Source organism: Geospiza fortis, unplaced genomic scaffold, assembly GCF_000277835.1.
Source record: "Geospiza fortis unplaced genomic scaffold, GeoFor_1.0 scaffold452, whole genome shotgun sequence".
In the NCBI taxonomy this organism is placed as follows: domain Eukaryota; kingdom Metazoa; phylum Chordata; class Aves; order Passeriformes; family Thraupidae; genus Geospiza; species Geospiza fortis.
Window position 1 is genome coordinate 2,825,860 of NW_005054369.1, and position 12,748 is coordinate 2,838,607.

The 12,748-nt window shown below is 46.0% G+C and overlaps 1 protein-coding gene across 2 annotated transcripts in view; it reads left to right on the forward strand.

Moving 5' to 3' along the window:
• The first annotated feature begins 469 nt into the window (after positions 1 to 469).
• PTPRE (protein tyrosine phosphatase receptor type E) overlaps positions 470 to 12,748 on the forward strand; it is a 33,181-nt gene continuing 20,902 nt past the window's right edge. Inside the window, exons 1-4 of one of the 2 annotated variants that reach the window (XM_005424513.2) lie at positions 470 to 572; positions 6,703 to 6,805; positions 7,022 to 7,095; positions 8,483 to 8,619. In XM_005424513.2, coding sequence (XP_005424570.1) covers positions 470 to 572; positions 6,703 to 6,805; positions 7,022 to 7,095; positions 8,483 to 8,619 — 417 coding nt within the window. The remainder of the gene's footprint in view (positions 573 to 6,702; positions 6,806 to 7,021; positions 7,096 to 8,482; positions 8,620 to 12,748) is intronic. The other variant, XM_031059895.1, reaches the window with a different exon arrangement.

Sequence of the window (12,748 nt, forward strand, 5' to 3'; positions counted from 1 at the left end):
AAAACTCTTAAAGGGACTCAGAGCTTTCTGGTGTTACTGGGCTGCTTGTGGTGAAAAACTTTTCCTCTTTGTTATGAATTTTCCTCTTATCTCTGGGGCTGACTCCCAGGACTGTTTCCTCAGTGTCCTCAGATGGCTTTTTTTATGGAGGGAGCATTTTTGCCCTGATTTCTGGTGTTGTCTGTGAGCCATACCTGAGTGTTGCCATTCTGTTGTTGGATTTAAAACCTCATTAAAACCTGAATATTTGGCGTGCACAAGTTGTATTTTCTTTTTCTTTTTGGATCAAAACTGAGCATTCAGTGCTGAGGTGACGGGAGAGTATAAAACAGGCTTTAAATAAATTTAAATTTCAAGCAAGCATTGCTTTTACTTTTAGCTTCCTTCTGCCACGAGGGGGGGAAAAAAACCCCATGATACCAATTTGACCTGAAAATTTATTTCTGCTTTGCTTCCTTGCAGGTCCAGGATGGAACATTCCTGCTCGCTCCTGCTGCTCTGTGTTAGTTTCATTTTTGCACGAGCCCTGCCACCCAATGGAACAGAGCTGCCCAAAACAACCACAGCCACCAGTAAGGAGTGACCTGGGGGGCAGGATGGGCATGGGGTGTCCCTGGGGGCTCAGTCCTGGATGTGTTTGCAGGACTTTGGCCCCACTGACACAGTTCTGATGGTGCCAGGTGTGCTCTGGGCTTGGCTGGCACGTGGGTGGCGTTGGGGTTTCACTTTCTCTTTCCTGTGGGAGGGTAAAGCATGGCAGAGGTGGGGGAGCTGCAGGGCCCAGGAGCTGCCAGGGGGGTCTGAGGGGATGTGGGCACAGATAACAGGAATTCAATTTTCATTAGACAGCAGGATGAATGGATTGAAACATCATAAGGAGCCTTGGCAGGAGTTCTGCGTTTTCATGCAAAGACTCAAGGAGGGTGTGAGGTGTCCTGTGGAGGGTCCTGCCAGGGGAGAAACAGGAGAGTTGTGATTCCAGGAGCTGAGAGTGATCTCCTCCTCTCTTGATGCCTTGTGAAGCCTGACCGAGAGTAGAGGCTGGGCAGAGCTACAGAATAAAGCAGGGATTGATTCCAAGGATCTCCTCCATGGATCCACCTTGGGCAGCACCAGAGCCCAGCCAGGGCTGCACCCAAGATGAACCAAAATGGCCCCAAAATGCACGGCCGGGCACGGGGTCTGTCCCTGGGATCAGTTCTGCTCCATTTGCACCTTGCAGTTCATTGTCCCATTCCAGCTTTAGCCCCTGCAGTCCCACCCTGCTTGTTTTTCTCTCTCCAGCCCACGGGGTTTGTGCTCTTGGGCTGAGATTTGGATCATTTGTCCTTGGTGCCCAGCTGGAGCAGGAATTGTTTTGTCTCCCTGCTCTGTGCACAGAGCTCACCATGCCCTGATGTGAACCCAGCCCCACACACTAAAGCAGCTCAGAATGTGAAACACAGAAAAGCCAAACCTGAGGCATCACTCTGGGCCACCACAGCACCTCACATTCATCCTCATCTCTGTTTGCAGAATTTCTTCCTCCTCAAACCCTCCCACAACCGTGTCCTGACACTGCCAGTGCTGGGGAGGAGCTTGTTCAGGGGAATTTGGGGGCTTTGAGGAAGTGCCCAAGGCCAGGTTGGGCAGGGCTTGGAGCACCCTGGCTGGGTGCAAGGTGTCCCTGCCATGGCAGGGGTGGGATGGGATAATCTCTGAGGTCCCTTCCAGCCCAAACCAGGGAGGTGGAGCTGCTGATGTCCCCTATGAGCAATGTGACCACGTTTTGATGACTGTGCAGGTCACTGGTGTTGACACCCAGCGTTTCATAGAAGGCTGATTTGTTGCTTTATTTGCTTTTAATCTGTTTGTGAACTTTACACCCCTGGGGAAGGAGAGGAATCAAATGCTAGGCTGGGCTCATGGCCCCTTGGATTGTTTTGATTCTTGGTTGTAGTAATTTAAATGGAAATAGGGAAGATTTAGATGGGAAGAAAATGAGGGTGAGCAGCCCTGGCACAGGTGCCCAGAGCAGTTGTGGCTGCCCCTGGATCCCTGGCAGTGCCCAAGGTCAGGTTGGACACTGGGGATTGGAGCACCTGGGACAGTGGGAGGTGTCCCTGCCATGGCAGGGGTGGAACAGGATCATTTTGAGGGTCTTCCCATCCCAAACCAGTCTGGGATTCGCTGCTGATTCGGGTGTGAGCATTTGCCTTCTGCAGACTCTGACTGGAGCACTCCAGAGCTCAGCTGGGGAAGGGGAGGTGGGGGGACAGGGGCTCCTCCATCAGCAGTGACAATCTGAGTGTGGCTGTGCTGAGTGCTCCCAAAAAACCCAGATTATTCAAAGGAACAAAGCTTTAGCCGAGTGTGGATTTGCTAATTAATCAGTTTGAAGTATTGTCAAGTAGTGTTTGGTCCCTGCTTCTTGTCTGGCACCTGCAGCTGTAGAAAAACAAGTTACTAATATTGGGCTGTATATGTCAGAATATGGGAATTGAGAAGGGGAAGTCACTTGTTGTCTTTATCACTTCCCAGAATCTTAATAACAAAGGGAGTTTTGCCATCAGTGTTGTTCATCTTCAGAGCTTAATTCCAAATTGTGTTGGATTTAAGTCTGATAATATGGATAAGAGTAATCTGATCATCCCTATTTTAATTAAATCTTTAATTTCAGTGATATGGTTCAGAAATGATTGGTGTGACTAAACTGTTTTTCCTAAATATCGAAGCCTTCCTGGCTCTGCAGTGAGGAAGAGTTTTGTCTGACAGGCAAGTTAGGTGCACCCTGAAAATTACATTGCTGCAGAAAGAGTACCAAGATAATTGGATTATCTAATAAATTTGATAGCCATTGAATTAATACAGCATTTTAAAATACAAAAATAAAGATTTTTGATTGAAGCATAAAGAAAACTCCATTTAACAGACTATGGGAAGAACTAAAAGAGCCTAAAAAAAATCAACTTTCTTTTTACATGCTAATTTGATGTGTGATCCCAAAAGATACCTTTGATTCTGAAAGGAATAGGTATAAATGATTTCATGTCATTATTTGAGCTGCCTTGATTTTTTCCAAGATTTGCTGAATTACAATGTCAGCTTTATTCTTATTTAAAACATGGTTACCTTGTCTGGATGGGTCGATTTTTAGCACTGCTGCCATTTTACCTCCTACAAGAACACCCTGAAATTGCAGCCATGAAATTGCTACCTTGAAATTTCCCTTTCAGAAAATGAGAATATTCTGGGCTTTACTGTACTGCTATTTACTGGAAATTTGCCCTGATCTTTACTGCAGGTATTTAACTGCATTAAATAAACGTAAACCATCAAACCACAGAATGGTTTGGGTTGGAAGGGAGCATCTAGTTCTGACTTCCAAGCTCATATTTATTAGGATTTGCATAAATAAATGTATATTTCCAGTAGAGACACCTCAATGCTCCCAGATCCTTGTTACAGACTGTTTATTCATGATACTGTCTGTGACCATCCTGTAGCTCCTGGTAATTCAAATATTTGTAAATTCCCCAGGATTAATCATAGTCTGGATTGTTTTACTTCCTCTTGTATTTTTACTTGTGGAGTCGTTGCAATGTGCAAGCAGCCTGGGAGCTGCAGTTGTAAACCTTTAAATACCTTTCCAAATGTTTACATTCCACTGGTATTTACTCCATGAGGTCTCCTGGTGCTTTTGAATCCTCACAATCCCTTCCCATCACCGATGTCTGAGCCTTCAGAGGGGATGAATTTATCAGAGGAGTTGCAGGTTAAAAGGCAGGAAAATGGGGCAGCTTTGGGGCTGCTCTTTAGTGCTGGTTCCAACTTCCAACAAGTCAGTGGCAATGTGAAAATAAGATTTTGTGTCTCTCCTCTCTGGAGAGACCCCAGCCAGGACACCGTGTCCAGCCCTGGGGAGGACCTGGAGCTGTGGGAATGAACCCAAATGTTCAGTGGGAGCCAAATGAGTGGGGATGAACCCAAATGTTCAGTGGGAGCCAAATGAGTGGGGATGAACCCAAATGTTCAGTGGGAACCAAATGAATGGGAATGAACCCAAATGTTCAGTGGGAACCAAATGAATGGGAGCCAAATGAGTGGGGATGAACCAAAATGTTCAGATGGAGGAAAGGCTGGGAGAGCTGGGATTGTTCACCTAGAGAGCAGAAGCTCTGGGGTGACCTCAGTGTGGCTTTCCAGGGCCTAAAGGGGCTCCAGGAGAGCTGGAGAGGGACTGGGGAAGAGGATGGAGGGGCAGGACACAGGGAATGGCTCCCAGTGCCAGAGGGCAGGGATGGATGGGAGATTGGGAATTGGGAATTGTTCCCTGGCAGGGTGGGCAGGGGCTGGGATGGATTCCCAGAGCAGCTGTGGCTGCCCCTGGATCCCTGGCAGTGCCCAAGGCCAGGCTGGACATTGGGGCTGGGAGCACCTGGGACAGTGGGAGGTGTCCCTGCCCATGGCTGGGGTGGCACTGGGTGATTTTTAAGGTCCCTTCCAGCCCAAAGCAATGTGTGACTCTGTAACACCCAGGAGGACCCAGAGCTGGGACTTCCCTGTGAGACCCGTGGTGGTGGTTTCATGGAGAAGATGAGGCAGCATCAGGAAACTGAGTTATGGAGAAGGAATCTGGCTCATTTTATTTGGTATTTAAATGCCAGGGGGATTCTCTGCAGACACTCAATTCCAAGAATTAGTTTGCAAAGCAGAACTTCAGAAATAGGTGGTTTCAGGTCAGGGGGTGGACGGGGTGACGTTTAAAGGTCCCTCCAGGCCAGACTCAGAGTGTGTGAGTGCAGTGCCAGGGGGCCTGTGCTGGCTTTGCCCAGTGGCATTCAGCTCTGAGATGTTAAACTCACATTTACTGGTACTGGTGGTTCAGCTTCTCTTTTCCTGGCTGGGATTGAGCTTTCAGTGTTTGCCTGGGAATCACTTCTCCACAGGCACTCCAAAAATGGTGCAGCAGTTCTGTGAAAGGAAGAGAGGGGTGATTTTTTTTTTTTTTTAATTGTGTAATTGTCTGAGGGAAATTTTGACTCCCTCGTGATGCAAACTTGTTGTTTCCCCTCTCATGTCATGGGTCTTGTCACAGAGCTAAAGAGAACCAGCACAAGCCCCCAAATCCTGCAGCATTCTGACATCCTCAGGGTGACATTTCTAACTCCATGCAAGTGGCTGCATTTTGTCTGTGAGGGACAGAACCAGGGATTTTTATTTTTTTTGTGTTTGTTTCCTTGCCAGCCTTGGCTTCCAGGCAGAGCTGCAGAACACCCCACAGAAGGTGTTGGGTGGTTATTCATCCTCACCCAGCCACTCCTTCCAGGAGTGATTTCCTGAACCCCTGCCAAGCTCCTGACTGCAGTTTTGTCATGCCTGTCACTTTTATCTTTACACACCACCTCAAAGTCATCCCTCGTGCCTTTTATTGCCTTCCCTGTCTCTGGGTTATGACGTTGATTTATGAGCCTCTGTGAGTCCTGAGCTCACCTGTGCCTCTCCAGGAATTTTCCCCCATGCCCTCACACCCTGTGGAGCACCCAGAGAGTTTCCAGCTGCTCCCAACACTCAGATGGTTTTGTAGCCATCAATTCTGGGTGTTTATCTGATCCACATGAATCCTTTCTGGATTACTGCAGGTGTTGCCTACTCCTAAATTCCTAAATATATTTTTTTTAATCCCAGAATTGTTTGGGATGGAAGGGAACTTAAAAATGGCAGGGACACCTTCCACTGTCCCAGGGTGTACAAGCCCTGTCCAGCCTGGCCTTGGGCAGTGCCAGGGATCCAGGAACAGCCACAGCTGCTCTGGGAATTCCATCCCAGCCAGGAATTCCCTCCCAATATCCCATCCAACCCTTCTGTCAGTCAGCTCTCAAAGACCACTGTAGGAATGAGAAAAAAACTCCTTGAAGTGTATAAATGTAGTTTAAAAGAGGAAAAAAAATCTCAAATACCAGCAGCAGCAGAAATTGCCTTAATTTTGGAAGAGTGGTTGTAGGGTTGTGTTTTGCTTGCTGAAGGTTCAGACTGGGAGTTTGGCTTCCTTAAATAAAACATGTTGGGTTTTTAATGATTTTAATCTGTTCTGTATTGAATTATTCAGTAGAACGAAAAGGTTCCAGAAGCATAATGAAAGTGAAAGGTAAAGAGGCACTTCCACAAAACACTGTGAACACAAGGGTGAGACTCAGAGCTCGTACCAGATATAACAAAGATGTTCTTTAATCTCCATTCCGAGACAAATGTCATTATTCCTGCTTGTTCTTATGTTTATATAGAATTTCAGTGAATAAAATCTCTTAGAATTTCAGTGAATAAAATCTCTGTGAAAGGTGGCATTTTATATATATATATATATATGAAAGGTGGTTTAGAAGCAGCTGATGTGCATTAGGGCACTGCAGCAAACCTTTGAATGGGCTTCAAATTCAGCTTGGTATCTTATAGCTGTTCAGCTTTCTCTGATTACAGGGAAACTGAAAAATATCTTGGATTTTCTCAGCAGCACTGGTTTGGTTGTGCTTTTGACAGGGGAGAAAAATCTAAAAAATAATAAAAATTAACTTTCAATTTTAGCTTTGCCTGTGTCAGGTATTGTGAAGCTTTTAGTAAATAGAGGCAGATAATTGGGCAGGATTTTTGGTGCCTTAAGCACAGTTTTTGTGCCAGATGAGGCAATCCACGTCTCATATTCCACATTTCTTGTTCCATCCCCAGACTCCACTGAGGAGAACACCTTGCACAAGGAGCTGCTGACTTCCCTGCTGATCCTGGTGCTGGTGGTGATCATTTTCGTGGTGCTGGTGGGGTATTTTTTCAGGTGGGTGGTTTTTTGTGGGCTCAGCCCATCCTTTCTCGGAGCCCTCCCACGGAAGCAGAAGCGAGGCAGAGCCTCGTGCCTGCCCTGCTCTCCCTGCCAGCATGAACAGAAAGAGCTTCTCCAGAATTACACTGTCTGTAAAAAGGGCCTGGGGGGGAATGCTGCTGTTGGCTCTTGCCAGAATTGTGGATTGATGTGGTGCCTCTGTTGTTCCAGGTTCAGGAGACACAGGAAAGCTGTGGTCAACTCCGGGGACAAGAAGATGCCAAATGGGATCTTGGAAGAACAAGGTATGGGCAGATTTGCTTTCAAACTCTCACTTTTATTTCTGTCTTTAATTCAGAATTACTCAGTGTTTGCTTTTGTTTCTGATATAAGTGACAGGGTTGTTGTTACAGAGAAAAGAGTCTGAAAAAATACAATCACAAATAGTTTGGATTGGAAGAGACCTTAAACTCATGCAGTTCCAACCCTGGTGCCATGTACAGGGACATTTCCAGCCCTTGGTTGTCCCCTCCAAGCTGGCCTTGGACTGGAGATCCATATTTAGAAATACTCAAGCAGTCTTTGGAAAATCTTAACTTTCAGTTGCTGCTTTGAAATAGGTTTCACTTTGTGATGCAGCAAATGTTTCTGTGTAAAACCTGCCTGGGCTCTTTGGAGATGTTTTACCAGGGTGCCAGCTGAGATCCACGTTTGTGACACTGTCATCCTTGTATCTGGAGAAGGAATTGCAGGATTTCTTCTTAAAATGGGGGAAAAGTCCTTAACACTGTGATCTATATCTGGAGAAGGAATTGCAGGATTTCTTCTTAAAATGGGGCAAAAAGTCCTTAACACTTTGTGAATACACTGGGTGCTTTCTGAACGTGAGGCAGGGGGTTGAGATGGGGCAGTTTGAAGCCAGAGGCGCTGAAATAAAACTCTCTGAGGAGTTCCAAGTGTTTCCCCCTGGTTTGAGTTGTGCTGGGTTTGTTTCTGCCCGTGGGGAACCCCAGGCTGGCTCCTCTGTGGGGCCCAGCTCAAACCTGGGAGGGCTGGGCAGGTTGTTCTAATCACAACCCCGAGAGAAATGATCAAGTTAAAGATAAAATAATCAATCTGTGGTTTGTGTCAGCTCTACTTGACCATGTGTGAAGGGGTGAGTGAGCTGAAGAGGGTGACAGTCAGAGGAAAAGCCAAAAACCTAAAAATACCCATCAGCTTCCTGCTGGGGTGTTCCTGTGCACGGGGCAGCAGCTCCTCTTGGGGCACAGCTTCTGTTGGCTGCCAAGTTACAGCTAAATTATTTTTTGTTGTTATTATTATTAGCATTATTTCCCCTTGAAATGAAATAATCTGGCAGCACCTCCTTGGTGATAGGTACCAAAAGCTGTCCTTGCCCTGTCAGCAGAAAGAACCTTCTCCTTTTCTGAATAAAACTTGGTCACTTTCTAATCCAGTGTAAACAGAGAAATCATTCTTTTCACCAGCTCTAGTTCTTCTTGATACCATTATGCTCTCAAAGCAGCCACTTGGCCTATGATTTGGTGTTTTAATTTCCTCTAAATCCCCTTTAGCAGCTCAGAGTGTCATGGCAGCAGTTTGCTTTGGCGTCTCTCAGCACCAAGATGAATTTGTAGCTGGGATCTGTGGCCGTGGCCATGCCTTTAACACACGCTGCCCTTGTGCTGACAGAACAGCAGCGGGTGATGCTGCTCAGCAGGTCTCCCTCGGGCCCCAAGAAGTATTTCCCCATTCCTGTGGAAAACCTGGAGGAGGAAATCCGGATACGCTCGGCCGACGAGGGGAAACTCTTCAGGGAGGAGTTTAATGTAAGTTTTTACACGTGGATGGCTGAAAATGGGGGAAAAACCAAAATATCCGTGAACATCTATAATTCTGTGGTTGGTGCATGATTGGTGCTGTTCCTACAGGTTCTGTCGTGTGTGGGGACTTTTCATCTGGATAAAACCTGGAGTTTTTACCGATTTCTGATGCTGAATTGGTATTATATGAACTGTTTGCCTCTTGCTAGCATTTAAAGAAAGTCTTCAGTGTTTGCCTGAAGCTGGAGGACAGGAACATTGAATATAAACCTGTTCAGCATTGATTTTCATGATGGTGCTGGGGGATTTGGGGGGATCTGGGTGTTTCACCCTCACGGGAAATACTTAGAGGAGACAGCACAGTGTGGCCTTAATATTGTCCTGGTGAGATTTGACTTGTTTTTTCCTGATAATTTGACTGTTTGCTCTTGGTTGCCATCCCAGCACTCCCCTCTTTGCAGCACAGAGTTTCTGTGAGGTGTCTCAGCTCACAGGGCTCTCATGTTGAGCGTGGCCTTGGGCAGGATTTTGTGGTTGTAGGGATGAGCTGCACCTGGAGCCTGTGCTGAGCTCCTGCAGGATTCCTGTGGAGAAACAACACCAGGAGTCTGAGTTTGGGGGCCTTTTCCAGATTTTTTATGACTTCACTTCCCTCCACAGCAGAAGCAGAGCAGGAGTTTAAATGTCAGGCGTGGATTTGTGAGAGCCAAGGCACGTGTTGATTAGGCAGGCTGTTGAGTTACCTTCTTAATTGGGAGCATATTTAGAGCTGCAGTTTGGTTGATGATAAATTTAAACCACAGATTTTTGCCTTATCACACAGGGAGCATTGTAGAAATTCTCCTCAAAGCTGAAAATGAAAGTGAGGACCAGCCTGACATGGTGCGCGCTGGTGAATTTTGACTCTCCTGGTGAATTTGCTCTGAGGTTCAGAGTGAAACAAACCATCTGTTTTCATTTTTAAGCCCTTCTTTGCTTTGGTAATTTTCTGCCCCATGCTGTGAGCATGTGGGATTCTGCCCACACCCAAAAACCTGGGGTCTGATCCCCGAAAATGAGCAGTGGTGGGGTTGATGCTCAATGTGGTTTTTTTCCTGCGGCTGGATGAGCTGTCTGCTCCAGCCTGGGAGGGCTGGAAGTGTCCCAGGCCAGGCTGGACAGGACTTGGAGCAGCCTGGGACAGGGGAAGGTGTCCCTGCCATGGCAGGGGTGGCACTGGGTGGGATGTGAAAGATCCTTCCAACCCAAACCATTCCATGATTCTCTGGTTCTGTGCCTCAGCCCTGCCCTGGGGATGCTCCAGGGATCTCTGCCCACTCCACAGCCCACATGTCAGGGGCCAGGCATCCCTGGGAATGCAGATACAGGAGCTCCCGTGGGAATTAGGGACAAATTTGGGCTGAGAATGGTGAGTTCTGGGAGCCAGGCACATGCACCAACCTGAGGAGTTTGGTCCCAAGTGATTTTTTTGGTAAAAAGAAACCAGACATTAAAAGATGAAGACACCCAGCAGGGAGAAAAGAGTTTTGAGGACAGTTCCTGACTTTGAGGACAGTTCTCTTGGATTTATGTGCTAATGGTGTTCTCCAGCAGCTTGGATTTTGTCCTTAAAGCCTGCATGACCCTTAAGAGGTCCATTGCACCCCTTGGACACACCAGAATAGCAGAGGCTCCTTCTTTTTTTATGTGATTCCTTTGTGAACATTGGGCACTGGCAGAGTGTGTTCTTTCTTCATAGGAAAAAAAAAAAGAACAAAAAATTGAAATAAAATTGATTCCTTTCTGTAAAGCCCCCACCTCTGTTGATCATCCCTGGAAGTTTGGGATTACCACCTTGATTTTCAGATGAATTACTGAAAAGCTTCCCCTTAGAGCTTTCTTTTGAAATTTGAATTCTGGCTTGATTAAGACATCCCTGTGGCTCCTCCAGTGCTAAAAAAGGAGGAAATGTGCTGATCCTGGCTGGGCTGAGCCTCTCAGAGCTCCAGTGGGAGTTTAGGGTCAGTGCCTGGGGGTCAGGCCAGGGTGGGGTGGCACAGACGAGGCAGGACCCGTCAGCTCCTCGTGATTCAGGGTGCAGGAGGGAGGATTTGGGAGGATGTGCTGAGGAGCAGCAGGGGTGATTCATTCACATCCTCCCTGTGGGTGCAGCAGGAGCTGGGCTCTGCCCGGGGCTCAGCACCCACCCTGGGCACCAGGAGCTGCCTGGGCCCTGCAGGGCTCAGCAGCAGAGATCTGGCCAAAGATAATTCTTTTAAATGGATTTTTCATTTCAGCCCTGGCCCCCCCAGCACACAGGGAACCCTGCACTCATGGTTTGCTGGGGTTGTTGTGGCACATGGAACTGTGAATGGGAAAGAGAGGAGGGTTGTGATGGTGGTCACAGGGGTCTTGTGTTGAAGGAAGACACGAGAATGTTGACTCCATGCTCAGAAGGCTTGATTTATTATTTTATGATATACATTACATTAAAACTATACTAAAAAGAATAGAAGGAAAAGTTGCATCTTAGAAGGCTAGCTAAGCCAAGAATGGAAAGGAAAATGAATAATAAAGGTTTGTGTCTGGGACAGAGAGTCCAAGCTAACAGGGCTGGGATTGGCCATGAATTATAAACATCTAAGATGGGCCAATCACAGATGCACCTGTTGCATTCCACAGCAGCAGATAATCAATGTTTGCATTTTGTTCTTGAAGCCTCTCAGCTTCTCAGGAAGAAAAAATCCCAAGAAAGGATTTTTAATGAAAAGATGTCTGCGACAGAGGGTGAAAGAGGGCTGAGGAAAAAAGCTGCTGTCAGGAAAATCCAGAACTTCTCTGGCTGTTAATTGAAAATTGGGTGCCTGACTTGAAGTTTGAAGAGGTTGTGGTTAAAAAGATAATTATTTCATAGGGTCACAGAATGGTTTGGGTTGGAAGGAGCTTGAAGTTCATCCAGTTCCAACCCCTTGCCACGGACAGGGACACCTTCCCCTATTTCTTTTTTGGTTTTGTGTTTCATAAATGTGCTTCAGTCAGCAAAATGGGCTGATAAAAAGCCACGGGCTACATTCAGATGAGGAATTAAGCAGTCTGACAGCAGCCTTCTTCCTCAGCCCTCTTTCAGCCTCCTCTCTTCTCCATTCACAGCCCCATAAACCAAACCCAGGAGTGCAGGGTGGTGTTTCCTGTGTGCTGGGGCTCAGGGCTGCCCGTGCCCCCTGTGTCCCCCTGTGTCCCCCTGTGTCCCCCTGTGTCCCCCGGTCCCCCTGTGCAGTTCTGGGGATCCCAGCCCTGCTCTGCCAGCCTGGCAGGCCCTGCCCACGTTTGTCCTTGCCCTGTGGGACTCAGCCTGGCAGGGGGAGCACGGGGAGCACAGGGTGCTGCTGCCTTCCCACACTGCTGGCATTTTACCTCACTGGGCTCCACCCTGCTGCCCCTGGGGCTTTTGGAGCTCGGCTTAAGGAACTTCCTGAAATCCACTTAAAGAACTTCTCAAATTCTGGTTCTGCTTTGGTCCATTTGCAGTGGCAGCATCTCAGCTGTGGAGGAGCTCCACCTTGGGCACCTCCTTGCTTTCATCTTCACCCTCTTCTCTGTTTTTTCCTTTGGTTTATTGCCCTCCATGGCTGGTTGGTTATTTTAAAACCAGACTAAATTTACCTGCGCTCAGAACTCGACTCACGCTGCATAAAAACCCTTTATTTTTTATGGGTTAAAATGATTTTAACCCAATAATAAAAAATATTCTATTAATAATGAATAATGTAACAATGATATTCAATAATAATGTGCAATAATATGATATATTATATTTTATATCATATATAATACTATAATATAATTATATTATTATAATAGATAATATAATATAACATCTTGCATATTGTATATTATATAGTATATAGTATACAGTATATATATTATATTATATTATTATATTATATAATATATATAATTATATATTATATATTATGTGGTATTTTATTATTAATAAATAATGTAATAATAATATTCAATAATAATGTGTAATAATATGATATATTTTTATATCTTATATATAATACTATAATATAATTATAGTATTATAATAGATAATATAATATAACATATTGCATATTGTATATTATATAGTATATAGTATACAGTATATATT